The following is a 27,345-nucleotide window of genomic DNA, read 5'->3' as shown; positions in this document are numbered from 1 at the left end:
TTCACTTTTGTAAATATATATATTTTTTTAAAAAAAAATTCATAATGAAAAACATGGTGAAACTCCCAAAAATATTAACTTCTGATTGACTTATAAATTAGAACTATTCAATGTGCTCAAACGACCATTTTTGTCATTTTCTCGTCAGAAAGTCGAAATAAATAAAACTGGAAAGATCTTCACGTAAGCTAAATTCAGATAAATGGTGGAAAATCCATTTTCTATGAGCTGTGGAGTCCAATTTTCTTGAAATAGACATCTATTGAACAAACAAAGCTTCCATAGAAGACAACCATGGCTATAATCTCGAAAAATCACAGCTTTATCACTTTCTTGTTCCTTTTTCAGCTTTTGTCATGGCAGATTCATGGGTTTAAAACACCATTTCATCCAAAAGATATTTTGCCATTATTACCAAGACAAGTCTCTTGGCCTATACTAAACTCCCTTTATAGTGCAGTGGATATCATGCCCACTTTTGTTGGGGTTGCTTCAATTGAAGGGAATAACACACTGGAGTGGAAAGGTGCTTGCTTTTACAAGAATATTGCTTGGTTGGAGCTTCATAACAAATCTAATAGTCAATTTGGTGGAGGAACCCTTCATATTAAGGTTTCCCCAAATCTATTTTGCTATTTTAGTTTTTTTTTTTTTCCACGTGGGTGTTGGTCTATTCAAGTAAAAAGAAAAAAAAGGAATTGGGGGCAGGGGGAAATGGGGAAGGTGATTACAAGGTGGGAATCGAACCGTCACTAACAAGCTGAAAGTTAGCTAGTTAATCAACAGTGCTACTAAGATTTTCTATTCAAGTAACTACTTGCAATAGCTATTTTTGAAAACTTCATATTGTTTTGCTGTATCTTTCGTTGTTTTTCTTAGATAGAAGTTCTTATTCATGTCTCTATTGATTGAGTGCAACTTTATACCAAAGAATAACTTCTGGGTAGTTATAGCTTATAAGTCAATATGGTTCTTTATTGGGGAGTTTGGGAACTAAGGCGGATTGAAGATTTGAATTTTATGAGTTCGCTAGCAACCTCAAGTTAATATACAATAATAACTAGGTTCACGGTCAAACATTTATTGATATTTAGTGGATTTCTTATTACATATACAGGACTCAATTAAAAGCTATTGGCTTCACGTGAACTCGTAAATAGTACTGGAGATCTGCCTTTATTTTTTTTGATTTGCACCGGGTGTCCGAGTCTCTTAGAGCCCCGACTAATCCCGGGGGTGCAAAGGCCCTCGGCAAGGATTTTCCCGCAAGTGCACCACGGTTAATTCAGGTTTTACCCAGTCCGATGGCCCTCAGAAATTGTTTGCACCCAGTGGGTTTCGAACTTGAGACCTTGAAAGGGAGCAAATCCCAAGGCTCAAGTCAATTGCCACCAGGCCAACCCCTTAGGGTTGCGTTTAGTATTTTTTCTGAGGATTAGTTATCAGTGTTACACTTAAGTATGGTGTTTAAACAGTTGTTTTCTTAGTCTGGTTTGAGACTTGTATAAATATAAGATCCTATTGCTTTAGAGAAAAGAATCCATAATTTGCCTTGAAATACAAATTATGTAGTTGTATTCGAATTAAATGGGCTCAAATGGAACGGAATGGTCAATGGATATAGAGGATTCATATGGCTGAACACAATTAGCTGGGATTGAGCGTAGTTGATTGATTCATTGATTGTGTTTAGCATTATTTCTTTTTGAGTATATTTACGAGGAATATTGATAGGTGATTCACAACTGGTCCTGAATATCCTTTGCTATTAGATATCTCTTGATTTGGTTGCCAGATTGATGTGGGAAAAATGGGTTGAAGTAACCTAATCTTGAGTCATTGCTCTACTCCTCTTCATGTGAAGCTCTAAAAGTTGAGTTGTATCTGACTAATGTTATTCACTGAAACTTCTCCACACGCCTGGATGAGAGGTATCCTTTTACGGAACCCCAGTCTTTGCATTGAGTATATGTTGGCTTTATTAGTTGAAACTGTAGCTCAGCTATGTTGGAAATACCAATGTTATGGTGTTTGTTGAGAATTGAAACATTTTGGAAGGCCAAATCTGTATGCATTATTAGTAATGATTATTTGTTCTCGGCATAATATATGGGATAGATTATTGATATATTTCTTGTGCCTTTTTTTTCAATGCTTGGATGGGAAGAGTTCCCATTTTAATGTCAATGCTTTATCTGTGAGATTCTTTAACTACTCCATATATCAATATTGGTACTCAAATTAAAATAGTTTGCAGGTGAGCAATGCACACAGTTGGACATGTATGGACCTTTACGTCTTTGCAACCCCATTTCGTGTAACATGGGACTACTATGTATTGTCTCGTGAACATACTCTTGAAATCAAAGAGTGGGAGTCTCGGGCTGAGTTAGAATACGTGAGTCCCAATCATTTCTTAAATGAAGCTAGAAGGGCACTAATTTAAGCATAATTCATGATACTAATGGAATAAAATTGAAACAGGTCAAACATAAAGGTATCTCAATTTTCCTAATGCAAGCAGGAATGTTAGGAACCCTTTCAGCACTATGGGATGTTCTTCCGTTGTTCACGAACACTGGATGGGGTGAGAACTCAAATATTGGTTTTCTCAAGAAACATATGGGTTCTTCATTTGAAAAACGCCCGCAGCCATGGGTTACCAATCTTACTAATACTGATGACATACATTCTGGAGATTTTCTTGCAATATCAAAAATTAGAGGTCGCTGGGGTGGTTTTGAGACTTTAGAGAAATGGGTATCAGGAGCTTATGTTGGCCATTCTGCTGTTTGCTTGAGAGACTCCGAAGGAAAACTATGGGTTGGCGAATCTGGAAATGAGAATGATAAGGTAGTGTTCTACACTATTTTGTTTTTACACCTTATGTTATTATTTGGTGTTTACTCTTTGTTATATTGGGGAGTAAGGGCAATGTCTGCTACGCAATAAAGAAATTGAAGATTAGAAGGAGAATGGAGATAGAGAATATTAGCTCATCTCTTTTCATACTTTCTCGTTCATGTTTCTTAAAAACTTCAAGACTTATGTTTAGGGAATTCTGGATTTTTAACAAAGTAATAAGGAGCATTGATAGCAAATCAATCATTTAGGAATAAAGGGCTCTATCCCAAATGAATAAAAAAACAAGAGATAAAAGTGATACACGTTGGAACAATTAATTAAAGTATTAGAGTGATATTCAAATCAGCAAACTGAAGGAAAAAAATATATAAAGTCTGAAATTGTGGTCTGGCAAGCCTCAAGTAACACTTTTTGTGGCTTATACAACTATAGATATTAGTATGATTATTACAATATTGTTTTTATAGGATATGGTTATTACAATGTTAGTATGATTATTACAATATTTTTTTTAAGGATATGATTATTATAATGTTGACTTCAAATATCATGTTGTATGAGTATCATATTAAAAGGTATGATCCTTATTCAACATTTGCACAAACTTTAAGCACAACTAACCAGATAGCAATTTGTGGGCATCCAGTAGACACAATACAATATCCAAGGCGTGAACAATTGAGAGGGAGGTATGCGTGCTGTAGTTCTGGGCATTTGACTCAGCTGAGGCACCTTGGGGAAGTTTGAAGATATAAGAAAAGCTTTAAGCATGAATGACCATATATTTAATAACGTAATCTCTATACTATATTTGCACCAGTTTTATTCTTCACATTTCCTTTCAGGGAGAAGATGTTATTGCTTTATTGCCTTGGGAAGAGTGGTGGGATTTTGAGCTGACAAAAGATGATTCCAATCCACATATCGCGTTGCTCCCTTTGCACCCTGACCTCCGTGCCAAGTTTAATGAAACTGCTGCTTGGGAATATGCAAAAAGCATGGCAGGCATGCCTTATGGTTTCCACAACTTAATATTTAGCTGGATAGACACAATTGATGGAAATTACCCCTCACCCTTGGATGCTAATCTGGTAATGCATATTATTTCATATTACAGTCTAGCCAATTTTGTGCTTACAGCATTATTTGAAGCTGCTTGCTTTCATATGTCCTCTACTTCCTGATTCCTCTGGTTTGCGACTATAGTCAGCTATTCTTTGCTGAATTATGTCTTCACAAATAAACTAAATAATTACTAAGAGAGGGTAACATAGACCTCAGCGTATTTAGTTGCTTAGCTAGTGAAATAATATTGTTGGCACATGAAGTGAATGTGGGTAAAAACATGCATTTCACACACAGGTTTCATGTATTGAATGGTACCAAGATTTCCATAAGGGTATATCCTTTTGAATTTTAACTTGATTTTTTCATCAATTTCTTCTCGTGGAGCTCAAATTCACTGCTATAACATTCTATTATGAGTCAAGTGTTCCATAGAACTCCAAAAAGCATGCATGTGATGCTTAAGCAGTGAATAGATGATCGGTTATTATCTTGTGTCCTCTTGAGAGATGAAATGGTTTTGTTCTGGTGTAAGAACCTTGAAACACCATAGAGTCATGGATGAGCTTGAAATTACTCTATGTGATATCAGAAAGACAATTGGAATCTGAAATTTAGGAGGATGAACGGTCAGGGATGGGAAGAGACAATAATTGCATTAAGCAAGTAGAAATGACAGGCATTTATAGATAAAGTGGGTCATGTGGCACTTGGTTTTTGTATGTTGAATAGCTGTTACTATATTCCTGCAAATTGAAAGTGCCAGAGTGGCCTTGGTACATGCTCCACTTAGATTCAGCCAGTTGTCGCTCTCCTATTCGTATGTATTTAAAAATACAAGAAAAAGATTCCTGCTAATTAAATATTAACCTGTTATTTTATGTAATTGTTGCCGATGTTTTAGTGATGTGTGGTGCAGGTTGCTTCTGTCATGACTGTTTGGAACCAACTTCAGCCTGCATATGCTGCTAACATGTGGAATGAAGCCTTGAACAAGCGACTCGGAACTCAGGTTATGTTTTTGTATGATCACATTCATGAGATGCCTCTGTTTGTTGAGATAAAAACAGTGGACAAAACTCTATTAATTAAAGCAACTGATTGAGTAACTAAGTTAAAGAAGATCAGAATACTGATTTGCAGAGGTTGATGACATAAAACCATTATTGCACTGAAAATATACTCTGCTTTGTTAACTCTCATATATCTCAAGCAAAACTGGTAACTGGTATATAGTACTACATGCTAATCCATATTGTTCCATGCAGAACCTTACTCTTCCCGATATACTTGTTGAAGTTGAAAAGCGTAAATCCTCTTTTGCCAAGTTATTGGCTATTCCAGAGCAGGATGATTGGGTTTATAGCGATGGAAAGTCAACATCATGTGTAGCTTTTATTCTTGAAATGTACAAGGAAGCAGGATTATTTGGTGAACTTGCAAGCTCAATTCAGGTTACGGAATTCACGGTGAGTTTGTGTTCTTTATTTTCCACTTTTCAGTTGGTTTCCAGGGCATTTACATGGTATGTACTTGTATGAATCTGAAACTGCTTTTCTTTCTCTTTTTTTGTTTTTCTGTGGGACAGCCTTTTTTTTGGGGAACATGTCTGTATCTGTTGTGACGTATCTTTCGCTCGTTTTTCCCATTATTCTTCACATCCCTACTAAATATATGTTTTCGTCAATCCTTGCTCCAATTCTGTTAAGCTCCAAATAAAATGTTGTACGTAATTGTTTGTTTTTTGTCAATCCTTGCTCCACTTCCCTAAATTAGAGAACTCTTTTACTGTACTCTTGCATACCTTTCAGTATCCTAATGCTAAAAAATGTAAAAGTTAGTGACCAATTTAAAACCAGAAGTATTTCAATTCTTGGAAAGTTATCCAATCCTCTATCTTAAAATTGTTCATGTTTGTGAAACTATTGCATCATTGTTTTATCATTGGGAAAGCAAGAAAACTACAAGTCTTGCATTACTTGTTTTCTGTTTGACCCTGAGGCCTGGTGGTTCATCTCATGGAAAAACTCATGGAAAGTCTCATGTTGGATTCAACTTCTATAGTTCGAAAAGTATCGTATTTATTGCTGTGAGTGCAGATTAAAGATGCTTACTCTCTCAAGTTTTTTGAGAACAATTCAAGCCGGTTGCCGAAGTGGTGCAATGCAGATGATAATGTGAACCTTCCTTTCTGTCAAATTCGAGGAAAGTACCGGATGGAATTACCTGGATACAATAGTATGGATGTGTACCCCCATATGAATGAAGGATGCCCATCTATGCCTCCGAAGTATTACAGACCACAACATTGTTGACAACGGTTTTCCCATCTTCCTTGTAATCTCAGAGGTTAGCAGCATATAGTTATTCACTCATCAGTTCTCAGGTTGTAGACTTGTAGTAGGATTTCCTTGTATGTACGTGGTTGCTGATGACCATATACATATATATTGCTCATCTAAGAGTTTGTACAAAATTTGGTCTTAGTGTGCATCCTGATCAATGTTGCACAGGACAGAATGCTAGCTTGACAAGTTCCACATTTTAATTTAGATTTATACTTAACGAGCTTGGGATAAATGAATCCAAAAGAACTTGTATATATGGAAAAGAGTTGGTATTCTAAGTGAATATTAGTTATTTTTTCTGCCTTCAAAACTTTAGAAATCTACAATCAACTTTCCATGGTAAAGTTGTTCCAATGCTAACCTCAAAATTTTGAATAATTACCCAAGAATCAACACAAAAGTTAGAAGTTGTTTCAGCATCTTCTGGACATCTTTGCTTGCCTGAGGCTACAGTTGAAGCGCGTAAAGGGCAAGTTTATAGGGATTGACCACATCCCTTTGATCATCTGCTGGAAATATTGAACCATTTGGTCTCTTCGAGCTCCAATGACATTATGCAGAGGTTAGTTGTAAATTTCTAAGATTGTATGCAAGATTAGTTGTAATTATTTGCTCGTCTTTCCAGTAAGTCTCAAGGTGAATTCTGACTTCTTCTTCCATCTTTCCAACATAACGCTTCATACTATCTGGCTTCAAGAACAATACCAGGGCATCTCTAACCCGTTTATGATCTTCACCATTGAGTTTCAAAAGGCAACGATCACCCAGAATCATCTTGAGTGATTGTGGCTGCTGGTTAGTGAGGACAGAGCCATCACTTGTAAATACAAACTTGTTAGCAGCCTGTCCATAAATAAACACAGTGGGTTTGCCAAAGAGGCTTAGCTTTGATATAGGACCATATTTTTGTACTCTTTCTTCAAGCCATTTCTCTGCTTTGTTGGCTCTCATTGCCCTTAGCATGCCAAGGCTTTGACCGATGATTGGCAATCCAAGGGATCCTGGGGGAACCCTCTTCGATGATCTTATCCTCCGAACAAGGAGGAGGAATACCGGGAGGAGAAATAGGGAAATAGTTACGATAACGTTCATGATTGAGGTACAAAGGGCCCTACCTTGTGGAGGTTCGAGAGGTAAACTTATCAATTTTAAACTAATTAGCTAGATCATTAGTAAATCTGCATCAGAACAGGAATCAAGAAATAAGAAAACATTTCATTTAGCAAAGGCCCCATTACTGAGCTTATCCAAGACACACTAAGCTAGCGTTTGACCATAAATTTTGGATTAGATTTTGAAAATTTATTTAATACTGACATATTGTCCAGTTTTTGGGAGAAATTTCACTTCCTCTCACAAAACTTCAAATTTTTCAAACTTAGATTTTCAAATTTCAAGTTTTAACTTCAAAATTTATGACCAAACGAGAGCTTAGCATTAAAAAGTGAACTCTTTTCCCACCTCAACCAAAACCCTGTGGAATTTCTTAGTTCTTCACAGTTTTCAAACCAAGCAGAGAAGACAAACATGAATCAAACTCAAGCTCCAGCTGACAATATCCAAGTGAAGTGAAAAAGCAAAGAAGGAGAAACAACCACAACATATGGGAACAATAAACATGACTCATGAGATTTCAGGTTCAAATTCTAGCAAAAATGAAATATTAGGTGATTTTTTTTCATTATTTGTTTGTGGTCAAAATTAACTTATTATTATTATTATTATCTCTTTTCTTAACAAACAAAAGTACCTTATACTTCTTGTTGTTGATGGAACATAGCAGATATCGTAAGAGTTATCTAGTGTCTTTTGGGCAAAAATCAAATGCTCACCGAAAGCAATGTACAGTAAAACAAACTGAGAAAGATTGAAAGAAAAGACAAAAAGAAAATGGAGTCCTAAAAAAGTTTGAAGGTTGTACTAGTGTTTACATGACACGTCGATAGCAGTGATACTGTCAATATAAATGTAGATGACACGTAAAAAATTCAAATACCCCCAACGCTTTTTAAATTATACTGACTTAAATCATATATTTATATTTAAAAATTATTTAGTACGTATAAATAATTTATTCAAAATTCATTAAATAAAAAGAATTGCAATTTAGAAGTCATAATTGAAAATCTTGGCTCCTCTTTTAATAATAAAGTTCATTGGAGCAAAGTTGCCGAATGACGATTCAGTGATTGATTTGTCCATCAGAAATAATATTTTTATCTTTACAATGTAAGAATAAAACTATATATATACCATCTTCATTGGACTCCTACATTAAATATGTTATTTTTCTTTTCCGTTTTTAAACATCCAATTCAATAAAATGATGAAAGCTGTGATGGAATCTTTACTAAGTCACATTGCTGGATTATTGTATCTTCTGGTTTTCATTAACATTTCCCAAAGAAATATTTATAACCTTTGAAGTAATACTGCTTGTATAGTGATTGGGGAATAATATAAGCAAGTAACAGCGCCAAATATAAGCATTTTCTCCTTTAATAGACTTTTTGCACCCATATTAGTTGAGCTCCAATGTAATTATCGAACATCGAATTTGTGGAAACCCCCAAAAAGCACCAGATGCTTGATGAAAAGTTGTAAATGGTTACTTGTGATAAGTAAACATCAAAATAAAAGTTGCTCCATGAATTCTATAAAATTTAGTATAAAATAAGAGTACATTTTCAGCTGTATGCATACAGTGAAATTGGAACCCCAAATAAACAATCATATAGTATTACTCAGTCTTGGGTGGAAAATGGTTTCCTCTTGTGGCAATTTTGTACAGATAAAATCCAGTCATGAGTGCACTGCAGAAAAGAAAGAGAACAAAATAAATATACTATCAACCTCAGATGAGAGATACAAAGACTCTTTGATAGTCAAGTTGTGCAAGCTGATCCGGACACCACGGTTATAAGAAAATATACAAAGACTATTTGATAGTCGAGATGCCCGTAAGCTGACCCTGATATTATGATTAAAAAAACAGATACAAAGACTTTTCGATAGTCAAGGTGCGCAAGCTGACTCGAATTCCACGGTTACGACTTTTGCATAATTTACCAAAAAGAATAAAAAGGGACACATTGTAACTGCAGGTCTTGTTCATGTTACTTAAAGCCTATGTTGCTTGAACTTTTCATAAATATACCCGCGGGTGTGTGTTGGATCCTCAAAAAGTAGTGCATTTTTTCGAGGATCCGACACAGGTGCGCCAGCATTTTGGCGACTCCAAGCAACATAGCTTAAAAGATATATAATATAACAGAAGTACATGTTGACACAACAAGATGAATATAAGATAACTAGCATAGTAGCATAAAAGAGCCAAACATTTAGTTTGCTACCGATATAGTACTACAGAAATTACGACCAACATAGAGCATCTTCATATATTATTCTATGTGATATGCCTTGATTTCATACAAGGTAGGGATAAGATCTGTGTACACTTTACCCTCTCCGGACCCCACTTGTGGAATCATACTGGGTATATTGTTGTGCTATGCCTTGATTAAATTTTTCATACCTCACAAACCTAGTATTCTTAAAAAGATAGACAAAATACAGCAACAAGAAGCAAGTTGATTCTAAAACCAGTATGGAATGCTTTTCATTTGCAGTTACCTGATACCAGCAACAACGCCAGCCGGCATTATTTTTGAAGTTTGCATGTACCGCTGTCCCATAACCCATGTTAACGTGGCTGCACAAGCTGTTCGGAACCAGATAAAGTGAGTGGAGATACCCACACGTTTATAACAAATAAAGCAAATTCATTAACAGAAACAAAAAGATGAAATTTTGATTTCTTTTTGATTCAGAAGGAAATCATGCTGCCATCAGACAAACATAAACTTAACATTTTCTCTCCTTGTCTGCATTTCTATTTCATCGAACTTTGAAGAAGAAGCAGATAAGCATCACACCAAGTAGGAAAACTACAGAGTTCTGATCATTAGGAAAAAGCTAGATTCAAGGTCAAAGTAGCTTATTATAGTCTTAAATGTACTCCCTGAAAAGCTTCAAACTTGATGTATCGACGGTTACCTGTGAGTTAGTGTTCACTGGAAAGTTGTATTCTGAACATTAAGATTGCACTTGACACAACTAACTGATAGAGACCAAGATTAACAGAGTATTCATTCGAAGGGTGGTGTGACACTCTGTGGCTTTGCACAATACATACTTCCGATCATTGTTAAAGGAGATTGAAAAAAAAAAATGTTAAAGGAGATGCTGAGAGGAAACGTGCATTAGCATATATCTTTCTTTTGGTCTTGTTTAGTTCATCATATAACGTGATATTTTTGAACTTCTCTTTTGTTAATAGCTACTCCTCCCCCAAATTTTAACCAATATTAACCTAAGTTGCACGGATTCTTCAATTTTGATGCCGCACCTGTGTCGGATTCTCCAAAAATGTACTACTTTTGAAGAATCTGACATGCACCTGTTGATATTTTTGAAGAGTCTGCGCAACATAAATATTAACGATCTGCTCCAACCTACAACTTAACATCTGGGGAACAAACAAGCAGATACATAGAAGGTCAATGAATTCTAAGGAAACCTAATACCTTCTAATAATAGTATCCAAATAAGAAAAAACAGTTCATATTAAGGTGCAAACAAAAGAGTCATTATTATTACTGTAAAACAAGAGACAAACACACAAGAAGAAAGACACCAGGGTTGCATCTCATTTATGTTCAGTCTCGACAGTCAATTTCTTTGAAGGACAAAAATCCAAGAAGATATTTTATTCTTTTAGAGAAGTAATACTAAATTAGAACTAGTCTTCAGATCTGATGAACAACAACAACAACAACCATATTCAGTGTAATCACACAAATGAGGTCTGCCGAGGCTAGAGTGTAGGCAGACTTTATAGGTCTGAAGAACAATAAGCATAAATGAGAGGTTATTCACTATCAAGAACTGTGATTCAATACTATATCAGCACAATATAATAGAAAATACCCAAGATTGACCAATATGAAATGCAATTTTATCTATGGACATGAAAAGGGTAATACCAGTTTCAAGAATCAAGGCAAAGTAAGAATTTTTGCGTTTGTGGAATGCTTGCAGGCTCAAGTAACCAGCTACGATCAAAGCAAATCCAGTACCAACACCTCCAGCAAGTGAAGCTGTGCTTCCTTTGCTGGCATATCCCATGACACCACCACAAACCAGAATTAACCCATAAGGGATCGTAAAGCAGAAATCATGCATCTTTATCTACACCAAGATTTGATTTTTTTGCAAATATAGCCAAGATTCAGATATCAAAAGTTTCAAACTTTGGAATTGCTCGTGGATTCAATGGCATATATAAAACTGGTTCCATTTTTGTCTTGCTTGTCGAACTTGACCTCAAGATTTGTTCTTGAATGTACTGAGAAGATGAAGTAATGGAGGGTAATATAGTCAATGTAACACCTTATGACCCCCCTACCCCAACCCCAACCCACCAAGGTGCTTGTGTGCACCACGCTCCACATCTGTTTTCCCTCATCTTCTTCTTTTTCTTCTGTAACTTCCCGGGTCGGGTCACTCCTGCTCCATCTCCTTTTCGACCAGACCCGGATTTTTCCTCCATGCTAATGTATTTCAAGAATCGGGTCGTTTCATTTTCTGGAGGTAACCATTTCTTTGCCCGACAGAACCCTCTACCTGTTCAAGTTCAAAAATTGCCTCAAACCCTAGAAATGGTGACTGAATCGGGTCATTCAAAGAGACCCATGTGCCCATCATGCTCTAAACCCACCCGTTTGTGTCTCTGCACTCGACTGAAAACCCCATGTCTTGAAAACTCTGTGGCTGTCACAATTCTTCAACACAGTCTAGAGAAAAATCACCCTCTAAATTCCACAAGAATTGCTTTTATTGGCCTGCAAAACCTGAGTATAATTTCAGTTTCTGATGTTAATTATGAAGCTGAATTTGTCATTCGTTTGCTCAACTCAAATCTTGAAATGGGTTCTCGAAATTTGGATGAAAATAGTAGCAGAAACATTAAAGACTCTAACTTTGATAGTAATTCTGCTGTTTCTTTTACTATAGAGAAGTATGGTGCAGTTTGTCCTTCTCAGAATCAAGATTTGAGTAAGCTCTTGTGCTCCCACTTTAGTGCACGGGGCTGTCATTTATTAGCCTCGAGAGCAGCTATTGATGATACACGAAAAGGGTTTTTAGTAAAAAAGTTACAGAGGAAGTTATTGGATGGGAGCAGTGAATTTCAAGAATTGAAGGAGTTTGAAGTTTCAGTTCCTCCAGGGTCAGTGCTGTTATTCCCAAGTGAAAATTCTATTGGCACTGAGGAGATAGATTTTGAAGTGAAAAATTTGATTGTACTTGATGGGACATGGGCAAAAGCAAAAAGAATGTATAATGAGAATCCTTGGTTGAAGATGTTGCCACATTTGAGGTTGGATGTAGAGAAGCTAAGTTTGTATAGCGAAGTGAGGCGTCAACCTAGAGCTGGATATTTGTCCACCATTGAGAGTATTGTATATGCTTTGAAAGCTGTTGGAGAAAAAGATTGTGAAGGATTGGATCATCTGTTGGATGTGTTTGAGTCCATGGTTGTAGATCAGAGGAGATGCAAAGATGAGGGATTGAGGCAAAGATTCTCCAATTGTGACTAAAATTTAAATGAGTGTTCTTAAATTCACTTAGCTTTGTTTGGATCATTAGATGAAAATGAGATTACCCAAGCTTATTTTTTGTTCGAAACTTCTTTGGATTTGTTTTTTCTTAAGCCGAGGGTCTATGGGAATTACCTTTCTACCTCTGAGGTAGAGACACTCTACCCTCCTCATACCCTACTTTGTAGGACTACATGTCCGAAGTTGCTTGTCCGTAGCATGATTACTTTCATGGGTACAAGTAGCTTGTGCGTAGCATGATTAGTTTCACGGGTACCTGCTACCAGTACTTGGTATTGGGATTGTTAAATTTGAGTTGTATTTTGTATCAGTTTATTCTAAGAATTTTGTTGCTTTTGAAGCAGCTAATAATCTCAACTGTCTTAAAGGAAGACTCTTTATTAGTGTGGTTGTAATTTAGAGAACAAGCATTGCAAGAAAAGAACAAACAAGTTAAAAAAATGGGAAATCCATAAGCATGAGCTAGAACTCTTCAAATTAAAAGATAATATCACAAAAGAAAAAGAGAACTTGATTTCAAACTTCCCCTTATGCAAAATCTGTGTCATAACACATTTCCCTTAGGAAGATGTTAGAAGTTTCAGTCCTAGTGTAACACTCTTGGCAGATTATACGTTCACAAATTTTAGACTCTAGCAACGCGTTTTAAAGGCGATGGAGGCCTAGATTATTCAGAGCAGATAACATTACTAATGTGCTGGTATTTGTATACAATATCAGAGCCAAACTTTGCATGCAAACCTTGGGTAATGGTTAGACAAATCTCAAGTGTTCATTCATGTACAGACAAACTTCAGATATTTGAGATGATAATACAGCGTATCTGGGCATCATCGGGGGTGCATGTAACACCCTAAACAATTCTTATATCGACAAAACACTCTAGAGATGTTGGTATATAAAGATGTAAGTCTAAATCATGTTGGCCTAAGCCCAAAATTTTGTGCAACCTTTGATGACGATGGACAAGTCTCAGTGTTCATTGAATTAAGGTAAATTACACATCCTTGAGATGATCATGGGGCAAAATGTAATATCTAGGATGTGTATTATGTATTGCAACATCATAGACAAATCTAACACTACCAATACCACAACATAGAAAAGGAAAAGTATTTAAAGAAGTAAGCCTTAAACCTTAGTAATGCGTAATAAACTTCAGCCAAAGAAATATTTTTAAACATTTGTCCAAAGACTAAGGGGTTTGAAACTACAAATCGTGAAAATAGTCACTAATATTTGCATTAAGATAAGTTGTCTAAATCACACCATTTAGATTTAGATGTGGCCCTTTCCGGAGCCATGTTTTGTGCATCGGATAGGAATACGGAGAATTTCATTTACACCAATGACAGGTAAAAAAGAATAAAGAGAAATGGTAATTTGTATTTATTTTATTTTAGGTAAATTTTTATAATTTATATTTTTGCTGCGATACCTTTCGTCAAGTTTTCTTCTTCACATAGCTTCGAACACACAGTAGTAGAGAGCTTGGAATGATGAAGCTATTTCCATGGCGTCGTTTAACCACTCAAGCAAATGGTACCCTCTATTCCAAAACTCCCTCTTTATCATTCTTCAATTTTTCCCCTTCTCTATTCCATTCTCAACCTGAGCTAGAAGATATCTTCGACCCACCATTTTCCTCCACCTTAAAACCCCATAAACCCAAGAAAAATATAACAGAAAAGCTTGAAAAGACTGCATCTAATGAAGGTTGTGAAAAGGCCCACAACTTTACTGTCAATTCCGATTTACCCTTTGATTTTCGCTACTCTTACTCTGAGACCAACCCAGCGGTTGAGCCAATTGGTTTCCGTGAACCACCGCGGTTTTCTCCGTTTGGACCGGGACGTCTTGATAGAAAATGGACCGGGACTTCAGCTCCGCGTTTACAGCCGGTGGATTTGGAGAAAGTGGCTGAGGAACGGCGGCGGATCCTCGGAGAACCGCTCTCAGAGGAGGAAACGGCGGAGCTGGTGGAGAAGTATCGTCACAACGATTGCTCTCGTCAAATGAATTTGGGTAATTTCTAAAAGACCCCTTTAACTTGTTTTAAGTAACAACTAATATAGTACCCACGCAATGTATGGAAGATGGACAAAAATTAGAGCAGAATGAATATGAGAAGGCTCATTTAGCTGCAAAACTTGTTTGGATTTAGGCGAAGTTGATTAATTGAATTTCAACAAGCCTCCTACCTTTTCCAATGAGTAGCTATAGAGGGATAATTTTACAACGAGTGTAACGTGATAATGATGGTTGTTAGTTGTTGTTATCAGTAGAAATTTGTTATAGAGAGGTAACTTATAGCATAAAAAATCGGATGTTATAGCAAGTGACTGTTACAGAGAGGTTTGATCGTATAATGATAAATTATGTGATTGTCGATTTATCTTTGCTACGTAATACAGAGTTATTTGTGTTTGCATTCTGAAATATAGGTTGTTATTGTATACTTACCCAAGAAGTTATGATATATTCTTGTATATATGAACTCCACCTTAGCCGAGATAAACAGGAAAGGAAGTTGACGGCCAACAAAATACAGTCAAATTATTATGATGAATCTCTGAAAATCAAAGAACAAAGAATGCTTTCTAGTTTAGGTTTGAGGCTAGTTGAGCTAAGTAGAAATCTTGCACATATGGCTTCTGTTCACGGATGATTGATATTTTTATCTGTAGATATAAATTTACATCCTCGTTTACATCTTGGTATAATGATCACTGCATTTAATTCGATTTGATCCATACGTTTTTATGATTATCATAGCATTATTGTGTGTTAGGGCGGGGTGGAGTGACTCACAATATGCTGGAAGATATCCATAACTATTGGAAGAGGGCTGAAGCTATAAGGATTAAGTGCTTGGGGGTGCCAACTCTTGACATGGATAACGTATGCTCCCATCTCGAGGTTTGTGATCTGACTGCCAGTGCTGGCACATATTTTTGGATGTTGATTTCTTTAACATTTTACAAATGAACACTTCTGCTACTGATGCAAAGCACAGTATCATTGTAGGACAAATCAGGTGGAAGAGTTATGTATCGCCATATTAATATCTTACTCTTATATCGTGGTCGAAATTATGATCCCAAAAGTAGACCTACTGTTCCTGTGATGCTGTGGAAGCCTTTGGCTCCAATATATCCAAAGCTTGTGAAGAATGTTGCTGATGGCCTGACTTTTGAAGAAACGAAGGCAATGAGGAATAAAGGGCTCAATGCTCCTCCTTTAACGAAACTCAGTGAGTAACTTGTGTTTTGTGAGTCCAAGTTGAACTTCCTAATTTAAAAAAAAAAAGGGCAGCCCGGTGCACTAAAGCTCCCGCTATGCGCGGGGTCCGGGGAAGGGCCTGACCACAAGGGTCTATTGTACGCAGACTTACCTTGCATTTCTGCCAGAGACTGTTTCCAAGGCTTGAACCCGTGACCTCCTGGTCACATGGCAGCAACTGTACCAGTTACTCCAAGGCTGCCCTTCTTGAACTTCCTAATTTCTCCTCTTTATTATTAGTAACAAGTTAAAAGATTTTCTTCCATAGCTGATTGTTACATGTTACTCCTCTAGGCAGAAATGGGGTGTATGTGAATGTGGTGAACAAAGTCAGAGCGGCTTTTGAAACAGAAGAAGTTGTTAGATTAGATTGTATCCACGTGGGAACAAGTGACTGCAAAAGAATCGGTGTTAAATTACGGGTATGACTCATATATCTTGCATCACCTTTCAACTAAAAATGAAGCTTCTTACCTCAGGAATTGTCTGGTTACCTCGACATTATATTATGTTATGACAATAAATCAAATAACAACTGAACTGGGATACAGATTCTCCCCCATTCTCTGAAACCTTTTTTGCTGGTTTGTCCTCTCTTTGTGGTATACTAACTCGAGAAATAGTAACAGTCTAAGTTGCACCTCCAAGGGCAGGGGAGTAAATTTCATATATTATTTGTCCCCACTCCCTTTTTATTAAATGCGCAATGATTGAAAGTTTTCGCTCTTTATTAATTTCAGGATCTGGTACCATGTGTTCCTATCTTGTTCAAAGATGAGCAGATTATTCTCTGGAGAGGCAAAAAAGATGAACAGAACTCCGGCTCCTGAATGGAACTTAAGCTCACAAATGTGTTCTGAAATTTCGATCTTTCATCTCAGAGCAAGGCATTCACATCATTTGGCAAATGAAACTACCTAGGCTTCTTGAATGTTGCTTGAACTTGTTATAGAAGAACTGACCATTATGTTCAATGGCAGCTCAGGTTACACCTTACTCACGGATTCCAAAGAAATGCAAGCAGGGACTAGTGGTTGCTATTAATGCAATACCAGTGCTCTCTCAGTAGGTGAACTAGTTTCTGAAATCCTGTAGTTGATAGACTGCTACTCGTGTTGCATGTGATGTTCACACTAAAGCTTCTGAATTATAGATGTTTTCTATAGAGCAATTTAGTAAAAGAAACAATGTTGAGTGAAACTATTCTTTCCTGTGTTTTTGACATTCAGTCTGAGCAACAACCGACATTACCTCTTTATCGATTATCCAATGTTCCTTTTTCTGTTTGGTCTGTGCAATCATCTTCAAGTGCTTCTTTATCATTGAATGATGTTTAAATATAACAAATGTGAAAACATTGATGTATGTAGTTTGGCTATCTTTGTCACCTTCATATGGCTTAGTGCAATAAACATTTGTTGATGTATAATTCACACAAGGATAATGGCTATTAATTCACAAGTAACAGAACTCATATTGGTAGTCAAATACAATCATAATTGAAGGCAAGTAATAAGTAATAATATTATAAAGAAAGAGATTTTACTAGGTACATTTCATTTAGAGACTAAAACTAAGGAATTAATGGTCCTTTCTTTAATTAATAAATATATCTCCTAAATCAACTTTATAATAAGAACAAGTAATTGGTTTCTGTTACAAAGAGAGCTTCAACGATCCACGAGGATTTTACTTAGTTCACGACTCCAATGCTGCTGCATCCTGAACCGATCAACGAGGTAATTGAAACCTGATCAGACCTCACTGGTTCATCATCATCATTTCTATGCCAACTCCAAGAGGCATGAGTTGAATTAATTATCGCAAGTTCACCATGGCCAAAGCTTGCTTCACGGAAAACAGACCATTCTGGTTGGGGTAGCTTGTACCTGTCAATAATTTGCCACGACATGTAAGTTTACTGTCATAATAACTTCCACTTCACTTAATGATCTAAACTAGTTCTTGCTTCCATTGCCATTTTAAGGATCCTGTGCTCAGCATTGCGAGAAAAACTACTACAAGTAATACTTACTTGCGTGCTAAACCTTCTTTGTTTCCTCCATCACCAATGGTTATGTGCACAGCACCACAAGGATCAGGTTTACCATTATAAACTCGTTTCTGTTGAAAAAGTAAAAATGAATTGCACCATCTACAATTATAAAATAATCAAGAATAACAAGCAAATTAGCAAGTCAGGCATACCGTGCGCTCATAAGCATGAACATGGCCAGCAAAGACTATATCTGCACCGGCTGCATACAACAGAGGCTCCATAGATGTCATCATGTCATCAGCTTCACATTGATGGGCTTCATTACTATTATACCATGGCACATGGAATAACACAACCAACCAAGGAGTCTTTTTACGATCAACCTTTAGAAGATCAGCCTACAATGGAATTTCCAGTAAATGCATTTATATTAGCAAAACGACAGGTTGCTAAGCTTTTCAATAAAGCATGTCAATGAGAACTTAGCTAACCTTTAGCCATCTATATTGATCAGAGTACTCATCATAGTCGGTATATGAACCAAGCATGATTGTATGAACCCCAGCAACATCAAATGAATAGTATAGATTTGAAGTAGATCCACTCTCTTCAAATGGCATCTTCCATCTGGAGTTGTAAGATATAAATTCATCCACAACGAATGGTATGTTTTCTTTTTCATGATTCCCTTGAGTCACCATCCATGGCCTTGCACTAGCCAACGGCTGAACCAGTTGACCAAATGTGTCCCACCTACGTTGAATATAATCAGCATAAGAAAGGTCACCAGGGAGCAAGTGAACATCATATTTACATTGGTCTATATGGTCTAAAGTTGACTTCGTCCATCCAGTTTGGCCTAAATCTCCTGCCACGGCAAAAGCAACTGGAAACTTAGATGGTGGAGTTTTGAACTGGAACTCCGGATCTTCTCCACCACATCTGTAGAAATACACTGTGTTGTCTTGCAATGGTCCAATCACAGTATGGTGTATCATCCCGGAACGATATAACAGGTAACTGTACTTGGTACTTTCTCCTTGAGCTTTACCACTGTATTTTCCAGAGGATGTTCCATATTCAACAATTGAAGGAGAAGATTTATCAGTTGTGGTCCATGATACCCTTATGTGTTTGTCTCCAGCTAATGAGATGTGAACCTGCAATGACAGTATTAATGCACATGATTAACTATACAAGCTCCACTCATTCACCAAAATAGCAAACACGTGACTTGAGGAAGAGATTACAGTAAACCAATTTGGTATGACATAAAATGTTTCCTTTTTTATGCTTGATAAGTTGCAAAAGTTTGGTTTGAGCTCTGAATCAAGAAACTAAAGAGGGAAAGAGAAGTCAGTTGAATTGAAACAAATCCAAGAAATTTTAGTTCTTCATGCCAACCCATCCGATCCCCCACCTTTGTTATTATAGCATTTCACTAACATGAAACATTTTACATCCTCCTAAACAGGGCCTAACACCAGCTTGAACAAACAAAAAGAAAAGAGCTTTGGAGTGTATGAGGTTTATTAATGCTAATTAAATTACACTGCACATTGATATCATGCTAAGCAACACAAAGAAAATCAAAACTACTACTTCCTATGAAGTATGAAAACACAGACACCATCAAAATTGGTAACTTCTTAGGGCTTAACACAAAACAAGGAGTGGAATAACCAAATTATAGCAAAGCATTGAATATATACAAGCCTTAACAGATGAAAAAGAAGAAAATTAAGCACCCTTAATTTCATATCATATTGTAACAAAGAGGAAGTGAAACTCCTACACTCAAACAACAGTATCCGGATATAATTCGGACCCAAATCTTAACAACTTGAAATGAACATCAAATAATATGAAACGAAATACATGTTGCAGCTGGTCTGCACTCCTTCTCATAAAAACTACTACTATTCCCTGATCCCTCGTAATTTATGTGACACAGAGAGTAAATTTGACTATATTCAAAACTAAATTAAATTAAATCGAACTCAATATTTTAAAATTAACACTTAAATATTCAAAAATAAAAATTACACTTTTTTGCTCCTGTCTATACATTTTAAAATCATTGCTTTCAGTAATTTGATTGGCTATTATTAGTATCAGAGAAAATGTCATAAATAGTCTATACAATTACTGGATTTAGTCTTTTAACAATTTAAAAACTTATCAAATTTTGATCTCTTAACTATACAGTTACCGATTTTAATCCCTTAACTATACATTTACTGGCTTTCTCCACGAAGCAACGAGTGACTTAAAATTGTAGATCCGGCTCATTACCTGCTGAGGTTGGGAGGAAGGTTTTGGATCCCAGGGCAAACGAAAGGCTTTACGTGGCGGAGGTCGGACATAATCTACTTCTTCACCAGCTCGGACTGTTGCGCAGATGAACAAAATGGCCGTCAAAGAGAGAAACAGTAGTAGTATTATCTTCATTATTGCTGTTCATGGATTCTGTATGTAAGCCTGCTATTGAAAAATTCGTAACTACTGCAGTACTGCTTGCTCCCATTTTAGTTATCACGCGTTTTTGGAAAGTTGATTCGATTAATTTTTAAAATTAAATTATATTATTTAATTTAATATTATAAAATAAAAAATTAGAGTTAAAAATATTTAAAAACTATACAAAAAGTATTATAAATTATAATTCTTTTTATATCAACATGATAAAAAAAAAATCTTAAAATTTTAATCAAAATTGATATAATTTTGACTTTAAAAAAAATTATAATAACTAAAATAGGATGGAGGGAGTAAAAAGACTATACTCATTCCTTTTTTTTGGTTCCTTTTTCCCCAATTAGCGCGCGTTTTTCTTTGCTTCACACCTACAATTCCCATTCTCCCCACCTTTTTCTTTTTCCTTTCGCACTTTTTATATGTATTTTTTAATAAATAATTATTTATTTTAATAATATTTTTTATTTTTTATTTATTATTATTTATAATAATACATAATATTATTATAATAAATTTGTAATGTATATTAAAAGTGAATTATGCTTGTAATATAGATATAAATATTTTAAAATATATTATATTTGTTTGATAAGAAATTGACATAACGTATTATAAATGTGTTATTCATTAATAAATTTATATTATATATGATTTATAAATTGTTCTCTGTAATATATAATTAAATTATAATATAAATATATTACAAATGTTCGAGTGGAAAAAAAATTATTATTAATATTAATAATAAATATTTTTTTAATATAATATATTTATGTAGGTTTTGCATATTATTTTGGAGAGTACATATGATGTTGTTGATATAGGATCAAACACTGTCATACAAAAATTTTAAAAAAATAAGTATTGCTGCAGGAACAAAATTTAGTTCAGTGGATTTGTCCTGCATATAGTCAAATCAATTGCACGGAAAAGATAACCTTTGTTCAATTTGGTACTTCTTTATTTTTTTCAGAGGTGGCTCAAAGATAAGACTAGTAAAATTGTTTTAGGCTCCAAAAATTTTATGGACTTAAAAATTTTGAAAAGTGAATTTTATGATTTTTATCTCACTTGAAACAATATTAAATATTATAAATAAACATTAAATTAAAAAAAAAATAAGAAAGAAGAACTATCTACTTTTTATCAAGAATATTTTTTTTAATGATAGTCTAATAAGTCAAATTCAAGAAACAACTCAATTGCTTTAATCTTAATATCAAGAGTTTGATGCATAATTGGATAAGAAAAGTTATTTCTGTGTTGAAAAGGTGTGGGGTGCATTTAATATGGGTAATGATCTAATAAGTCAAATTCAAAGATACAATATTTTTACCCAGTAATATGAAAGGAAACATAGTTATTATATCATATAACATAAAGAAACAACTCAATTGATTTTAATCTCAAATATTTGGAGTTTGATGCATAATTGGTTGAGACTTCTAAAGAGTAAAAGAGTTTAACACAACATACAAAATTGGGGGAGGAGATGACAGGAAGACTAGAAGTTGATAAAACCAGCTAAACAAATTCCACATCTCTTTCGGACTAAAATACAGCTATTCTACCATCTTTATTCATCAATTACAAGCATCACATCTACTGGATGCTGCTCACAATTAAATCTGCACGAACATTAAACCAAAAGCAATCCAATACTGCAAATCATGATAGTAAGGAAAAACTTAACAAAGTCTACACGCAGGTCAAGATACTACTCAGAACGTTTCAGTACATGTTACAGTGTCATAGCAAACTCAAGTTACAGACAGAAGAAAAGAACATGTCCCACAAAAACTCACACAATCACTCAGTTTATCAAATCATTGTACAACCAGTCTCACCAACTGGAAAGATCAGCCTCAGCACTGGAAACTTGAATGCTGTCTACTTCTTTGCCTCCTTGAAAATAAGCAAAATCACTGCATAATGAAGAAAACAAAAAATGAGCAAATACTCTTGAAGAAGAAGAAGAAGAAGCAGATATAGGAAAGTCCCAACAAACTCCTAGACTACCCAGAAAGTGAAAAGGCCCAACTCAGGGAATGCAAACAATGGTAAGCCAAAGAGACCTTCCAGACCAGATCTGTCATACCTGTTGTGGCTGCTGATAATTCCCATATCCAGGGTAATTCCCATAATACATATTAGGGTCCTGAGCGGGAGGAGCATATCCATAAGCCTCATATCCTTGGGCATACCCATAATATGCACCAGCACCAGCACCAGCACTACCACCCCATTGAGTCTGGTCGGACTACATAGAATAATCAGAGTCAGCACAGAAGCTGATTAATCTAAGTTTAACACAGCAAATATAGGCCAAAAACCTGTTTGTTAGAGGGGCTACGCCCCCAAGAAAGCCGAATGCTTTGTCCTCCCAATTGTGTGCCATTCAAGCTTGATAAAGCCTGCTCAGCAGAAGCTCTGGAAATGCCGAATGATAAAACATAAGAAAAGAACATGGACAAGAAATCTAGCAATAGACATTATAAATCGCATCTGGCATTACCTACTACCAAACTGAACAAAACCACAGCGCTTTCCTGCCACTATCTTCACGTGAACCAATTCACCGTATGGGGAGAAAACTTGTCGCAAATGTTCTTCTGCAACACTGGGATCCAAACCACCAACAAATATCTGTACATTTGAATATAAAAGGTTAGAAGTGAATATACTAGATAAACAAACTTTACATCAAAACAAGCTACCCACTGTTGTATTATTGGGGTCACTTTCGCCTTGAGTAGCTTGAGGATTTTGGTAGGTAGCTGCAATGGTAAAAGATGTGAGTAGAAATGTAGTCATCAAAAAGTGCTAAAGCATCTAGGGTGAGAAATTTGACTCTCCGGCACATACAGCAACACAAGCATAAAAGAAGAAACAAAGACAGGATACACATAAATTGACCTAAGCTTTATACATGTCAGTCAATTGTAGAGTGTGAGGTCCTTCTAAAACAGAAAGTATAACCAAATCACTTGACAACATTCCAATTCATTATAACAATCATTTTATTACATTTCCACCATCACATGTTCTCGGAAAGAAAATCCATGAGCACAGGAAACAGATGAATGCATTCAAATACATAAAAAACAGAATTATAAAAAATAAGTATCCGTATGCATTACTTTATAGCCTACACGTGAATGCACGCCCTTTGAAAGACATGGATTTAAAATCCCAATGTTTGTGGCATGTACCTTTGATAAAACAAATTGTTCAGGCAGTTTATAGGGAGATGAGCTGAAAAGGCTAGAGAATTGTTTTTCCCATTGAACAAACAAGCCCTTCTAATTCTTAAATGCAACAATAGAAATATCAACGGAGTACACATGAATCATAATTAAGTTAAAAATACATTTTATGGTTCTATGAGAAGTATAAATGTTATGTTCTCAATGTATCAGCCTTCCATCATATATTGATAACAGCAGTCCACATATAAGATACTCCCAGAGGACATATTAACATGATTTGTTTGTTTTGAAATATCAAAACGATTTCAAAAGTAACAGACCAAAATGGTGTAAAAAGTATCTGAACCATTTTTTTTTATAATGGCAACGTGGCGACTCAAACCCACAACCGTTGGAGGTGGAGGGTACTTTCAACTTGAGCTATGCTATCTTCTGTTTTTTGAAATAGATGAGCTATGCTATCTTCTTACAATGCAGATATCACAACCACGACCAAGGAAGATAGAACGGACCCACGGAAGTTAACATATTATTTCTAGCATCCCCATAAAGACCAATAAATCAACATTATGCCAGTACTCGCATCCATACCTAATGCTTACACCGACATGTGTACTGAACAACCAATTTGATCCACAAGTTTCTATTTCCAAGTCCCTGTCAGTTGCATTTTCGCAAGTCGACTGTCTTCAAAATTTAAGTATTATGGAAACACAAGATTACAATTTGAAAATCTTTTATTTAGTTTCTAAATCTCTAGATATTATTTTCACATGACCAATTGAACAATCCGACAAAAAAGTAATGGACAGTAATTGGAATGGAAAGAGTTCTGGTTGACAAATGTATTAGAATTTAGAACTGAAAAGATAAAAATCACCTCAAAGGATTAATCAAAGGTGTCCAATCATATGGAACAAACTAGTGATATAACCGTTTTTTGCATCTCCAACAAGATTGATCAATATTACATTACTTTGACCTACGAAAGAAAAGGTCTTGATAGATGTAGTTGAGTTCCCAGACTTAGTAGCAAACACCATTAACACAGACAACTAACGTGACACACAAAGGAAGGAAAAGAATTGTAAGGAAATGAATGGAAACAGCTTGCGGCAGCATTATTTAAAGGTGTGCGAGATAGATCCTAACTGAAATAACACAAGGCCAGCTGAGGAATTAAATAAACTGGTAAAAATGAAGGAAGGAAATTTAAATTTTGATAGAAATGGAAATAATTTACTAAGGCTTGTAATAGTAATTCAGGAACTGGAAATTAACTGAATGTAGCATAAGATGCCACAAGAATACGAAGTAAGGAAGTGTGACATAAACAAATACACTGACCTAAAATGAGGCCACGCACTAAAGTGGAATCATTTCAGCTGAAACCAGTTCCAGGCCCCCATATGAGAGCCTCTCTGTTTCCTGCTTTGAGACAACACGAGTTTTATAAGTTTGTGCACATTTTGAAACAATTAAATGCCCCCAAGTGTAGAAAGTTAAGTACTTGAAGAAAAAGATCTTAATGATTCCACTACTTCAAGCGCAAAGCTTAAACAACGATCAACTTATAGACTCTGAACACATCAAGAGATTTATGGCATCGCTGACTTCCCCATATCAGGAATGCAGACAACAAACAGTACAGTTCGAACTGCAAACAGAAAAAGAATAGAAAAGGTCCGCCTTCAGCATAGCAGATGAAAGGGTGACATGGCCATACCTTTCTGGGGGGTACCCATTGGTTTCTTGTTTGCAGCCGGGCCAATCCTCATGGGCCTAGATGAACAAAGTACACCATTCATTTCGGTCATAGCACGCAATTGTTCACTCTCATCAGCGAACTTGACAAATCCATATCCCTTGGTACGTCCAGTAATTCTATCTGTTACAACTTTTGCACCTTTTACTGATGAATACACGGGTTTGAATGTCTCTTGTAGCACATAATCTGTCACATCAGCAGCCAAATCACCAACAAATATTGTATACTCGGGTGAATCATCTCGCCTCTCACCGGCACCAAGAGATGCCCAGTTCATACGGAAGTTCTGTTCCACATTTGGCATCAAGGTGCCATTATATGTCTGTAAAACAGTTTCTGCAGCTGCATGACTCCTGAACTCGAGGAATCCATAACCTTCAGACTGGCCACTTTGCTTATTCCTGATGACCTTAGCAGAAACAAGCTGCAGAAAGAACAATGAAGCCATCATCATAGTCCAAATTAAAAAATAGAAGCCAATATCCTTAAGGCAAATATTGATCTTTCCCGTTGATTTCCACCCTTTGCTCTAGGAAACTTTCAACCCTGTAACACATCTTCTAAATTCACCTCCAAGTTTTCATTTTTTCCAAATATTTGACATTACCTTCCAACCCTATCCTCTTCTACCAATCACCTAAGCCACTTAAAAATTTGCAACCAAATGCATTGGGAAATTTAAAATGAAAAAGGCAATCTATTCAAATTCAATCGACTCCACATACAAATGCAAACACATAATCAGCAGGCTCGACATGAAAATGAAAGAACTTTTAACTACAATCTCCCAAAAAACAACATTTCAGATCATTATGAATTACGCCAACTCTTATCACAAATAAGAAATCGTTTTGTAAGTCATAACTACATCACCAAACTATATCAGAAAGAAGCGATGTTCCTAACCAGCTCTATAACCACCTAAAAACCGAACTTCCTAATAATAATTTCTTCTTTAATCAAACAATCGTAGAAATGCAGAGGATTCACAGAATAATATTTGAAAATTACCTCGCCGGTATGATAAAAACAAGTGGAAAGATAATTCTCATCCATCCAATACTGCAAGTCCCCAATCCAAAGAGACCGAACCTCATTTATATTAACGTTCGAGCTAGGGCTAGGATTAGTCGCACCGTACTGTTGAGACATAGGTTGCGATGGCTGCTGACCCCAAGAAAGTTGAGCCTGAGGTTGAAATTGCGGTTGTTGTGCTTGTGGAGGTTGCATCATCCATTGCTGTTGTTGTTGCTGAGTCGGCGGAGCTTGCTGCTGATACTGATCCATTGACATAGGTGCCATTGGTGGCTGAGCAACTCCAGTTTGTGGCATCATTTTTTCAGGCGAAATGGAACGAGCTAAGATGAAACCCTAGGGGTATGAAAGAGAAGAAAAAATTGGAACGGTGACAGAGATAAGGTTCTCGGGTCGGCGTGGTGGACGGGTACGTGGGCTTTGTGAGAACTAGTCAGCAGGGATGGATGTTTGGGCCTTCATTAGCCCAACCCATATGGACTATGTTATTCAAGATGATACCTTAATTATCTGTTAAATTTGTTAGCAAATTTCATTCAGTTACTTGAACTGCGGCTTATTTCAGTTGAGCACCTGAACACATGATAAAGTATTCTTGTTAGATACTTTTGGTTCA

General features: G+C 36.0%; 7 protein-coding genes across 7 annotated transcripts; 3 read left to right on the top strand and 4 right to left on the bottom strand.

Annotated features, from left to right (window-relative positions):
* Positions 1-128: 128 nt before the first annotated feature.
* LOC129892128 (uncharacterized) lies at positions 129-6,513 on the top strand. The gene is made up of 7 exons (XM_055967680.1): positions 129-612; positions 2,258-2,398; positions 2,485-2,853; positions 3,711-3,956; positions 4,850-4,942; positions 5,199-5,399; positions 6,030-6,513. Exons 1-7 carry the CDS (start codon positions 295-297, stop codon positions 6,243-6,245), a joined length of 1,584 nt encoding a protein of 527 aa, XP_055823655.1. The 5' UTR covers positions 129-294; the 3' UTR covers positions 6,246-6,513.
* A 317-nt stretch (positions 6,514-6,830) lies between these two features.
* Positions 6,831-7,370, bottom strand: LOC129891787 (taxoid 14-beta-hydroxylase-like). The gene has a single exon (XM_055967271.1). It carries the CDS (start codon positions 7,368-7,370, stop codon positions 6,831-6,833), a length of 540 nt encoding a protein of 179 aa, XP_055823246.1.
* Positions 7,371-8,906: 1,536 nt separating this feature from the next.
* On the bottom strand, positions 8,907-11,770 carry LOC129892557 (protein FATTY ACID EXPORT 5-like). The gene is made up of 3 exons (XM_055968140.1): positions 11,324-11,770; positions 9,912-9,999; positions 8,907-9,091 (listed from the first exon to the last, which is right to left on the bottom strand). Exons 1-3 carry the CDS (start codon positions 11,520-11,522, stop codon positions 9,019-9,021), a joined length of 360 nt encoding a protein of 119 aa, XP_055824115.1. The 5' UTR covers positions 11,523-11,770; the 3' UTR covers positions 8,907-9,018.
* Positions 11,771-11,887: 117 nt separating this feature from the next.
* LOC129892556 (uncharacterized) lies at positions 11,888-13,314 on the top strand. The gene has a single exon (XM_055968139.1). It carries the CDS (start codon positions 11,888-11,890, stop codon positions 12,935-12,937), a length of 1,050 nt encoding a protein of 349 aa, XP_055824114.1. The 3' UTR covers positions 12,938-13,314.
* Positions 13,315-14,345: 1,031 nt separating this feature from the next.
* On the top strand, positions 14,346-17,528 carry LOC129893258 (CRS2-associated factor 2, mitochondrial). Its single transcript, XM_055968767.1, has 5 exons — positions 14,346-14,983; positions 15,750-15,877; positions 15,986-16,211; positions 16,535-16,662; positions 16,981-17,528. Exons 1-5 carry the CDS (start codon positions 14,455-14,457, stop codon positions 17,068-17,070), a joined length of 1,101 nt encoding a protein of 366 aa, XP_055824742.1. The 5' UTR covers positions 14,346-14,454; the 3' UTR covers positions 17,071-17,528.
* A 145-nt stretch (positions 17,529-17,673) lies between these two features.
* On the bottom strand, positions 17,674-20,751 carry LOC129893244 (purple acid phosphatase 18-like). The gene is made up of 5 exons (XM_055968755.1): positions 20,535-20,751; positions 18,731-19,399; positions 18,449-18,637; positions 18,276-18,364; positions 17,674-18,129 (listed from the first exon to the last, which is right to left on the bottom strand). Exons 1-5 carry the CDS (start codon positions 20,688-20,690, stop codon positions 17,934-17,936), a joined length of 1,299 nt encoding a protein of 432 aa, XP_055824730.1. The 5' UTR covers positions 20,691-20,751; the 3' UTR covers positions 17,674-17,933.
* A 1,605-nt stretch (positions 20,752-22,356) lies between these two features.
* LOC129891363 (polyadenylate-binding protein RBP45) lies at positions 22,357-27,116 on the bottom strand. The gene is made up of 7 exons (XM_055966694.1): positions 26,706-27,116; positions 25,653-26,118; positions 23,439-23,494; positions 23,233-23,363; positions 23,051-23,147; positions 22,816-22,977; positions 22,357-22,642 (listed from the first exon to the last, which is right to left on the bottom strand). The coding sequence occupies exons 1-7, from the start codon at positions 27,027-27,029 to the stop codon at positions 22,640-22,642; spliced, it is 1,239 nt and encodes a 412-aa protein (XP_055822669.1). The 5' UTR covers positions 27,030-27,116; the 3' UTR covers positions 22,357-22,639.
* Positions 27,117-27,345: the final 229 nt, after the last annotated feature.

This window comes from Solanum dulcamara, chromosome 6, assembly GCF_947179165.1.
Source record: "Solanum dulcamara chromosome 6, daSolDulc1.2, whole genome shotgun sequence".
NCBI lineage: Eukaryota > Viridiplantae > Streptophyta > Magnoliopsida > Solanales > Solanaceae > Solanum > Solanum dulcamara.
This window is presented reverse-complemented; position numbering and strand designations above follow the sequence as displayed.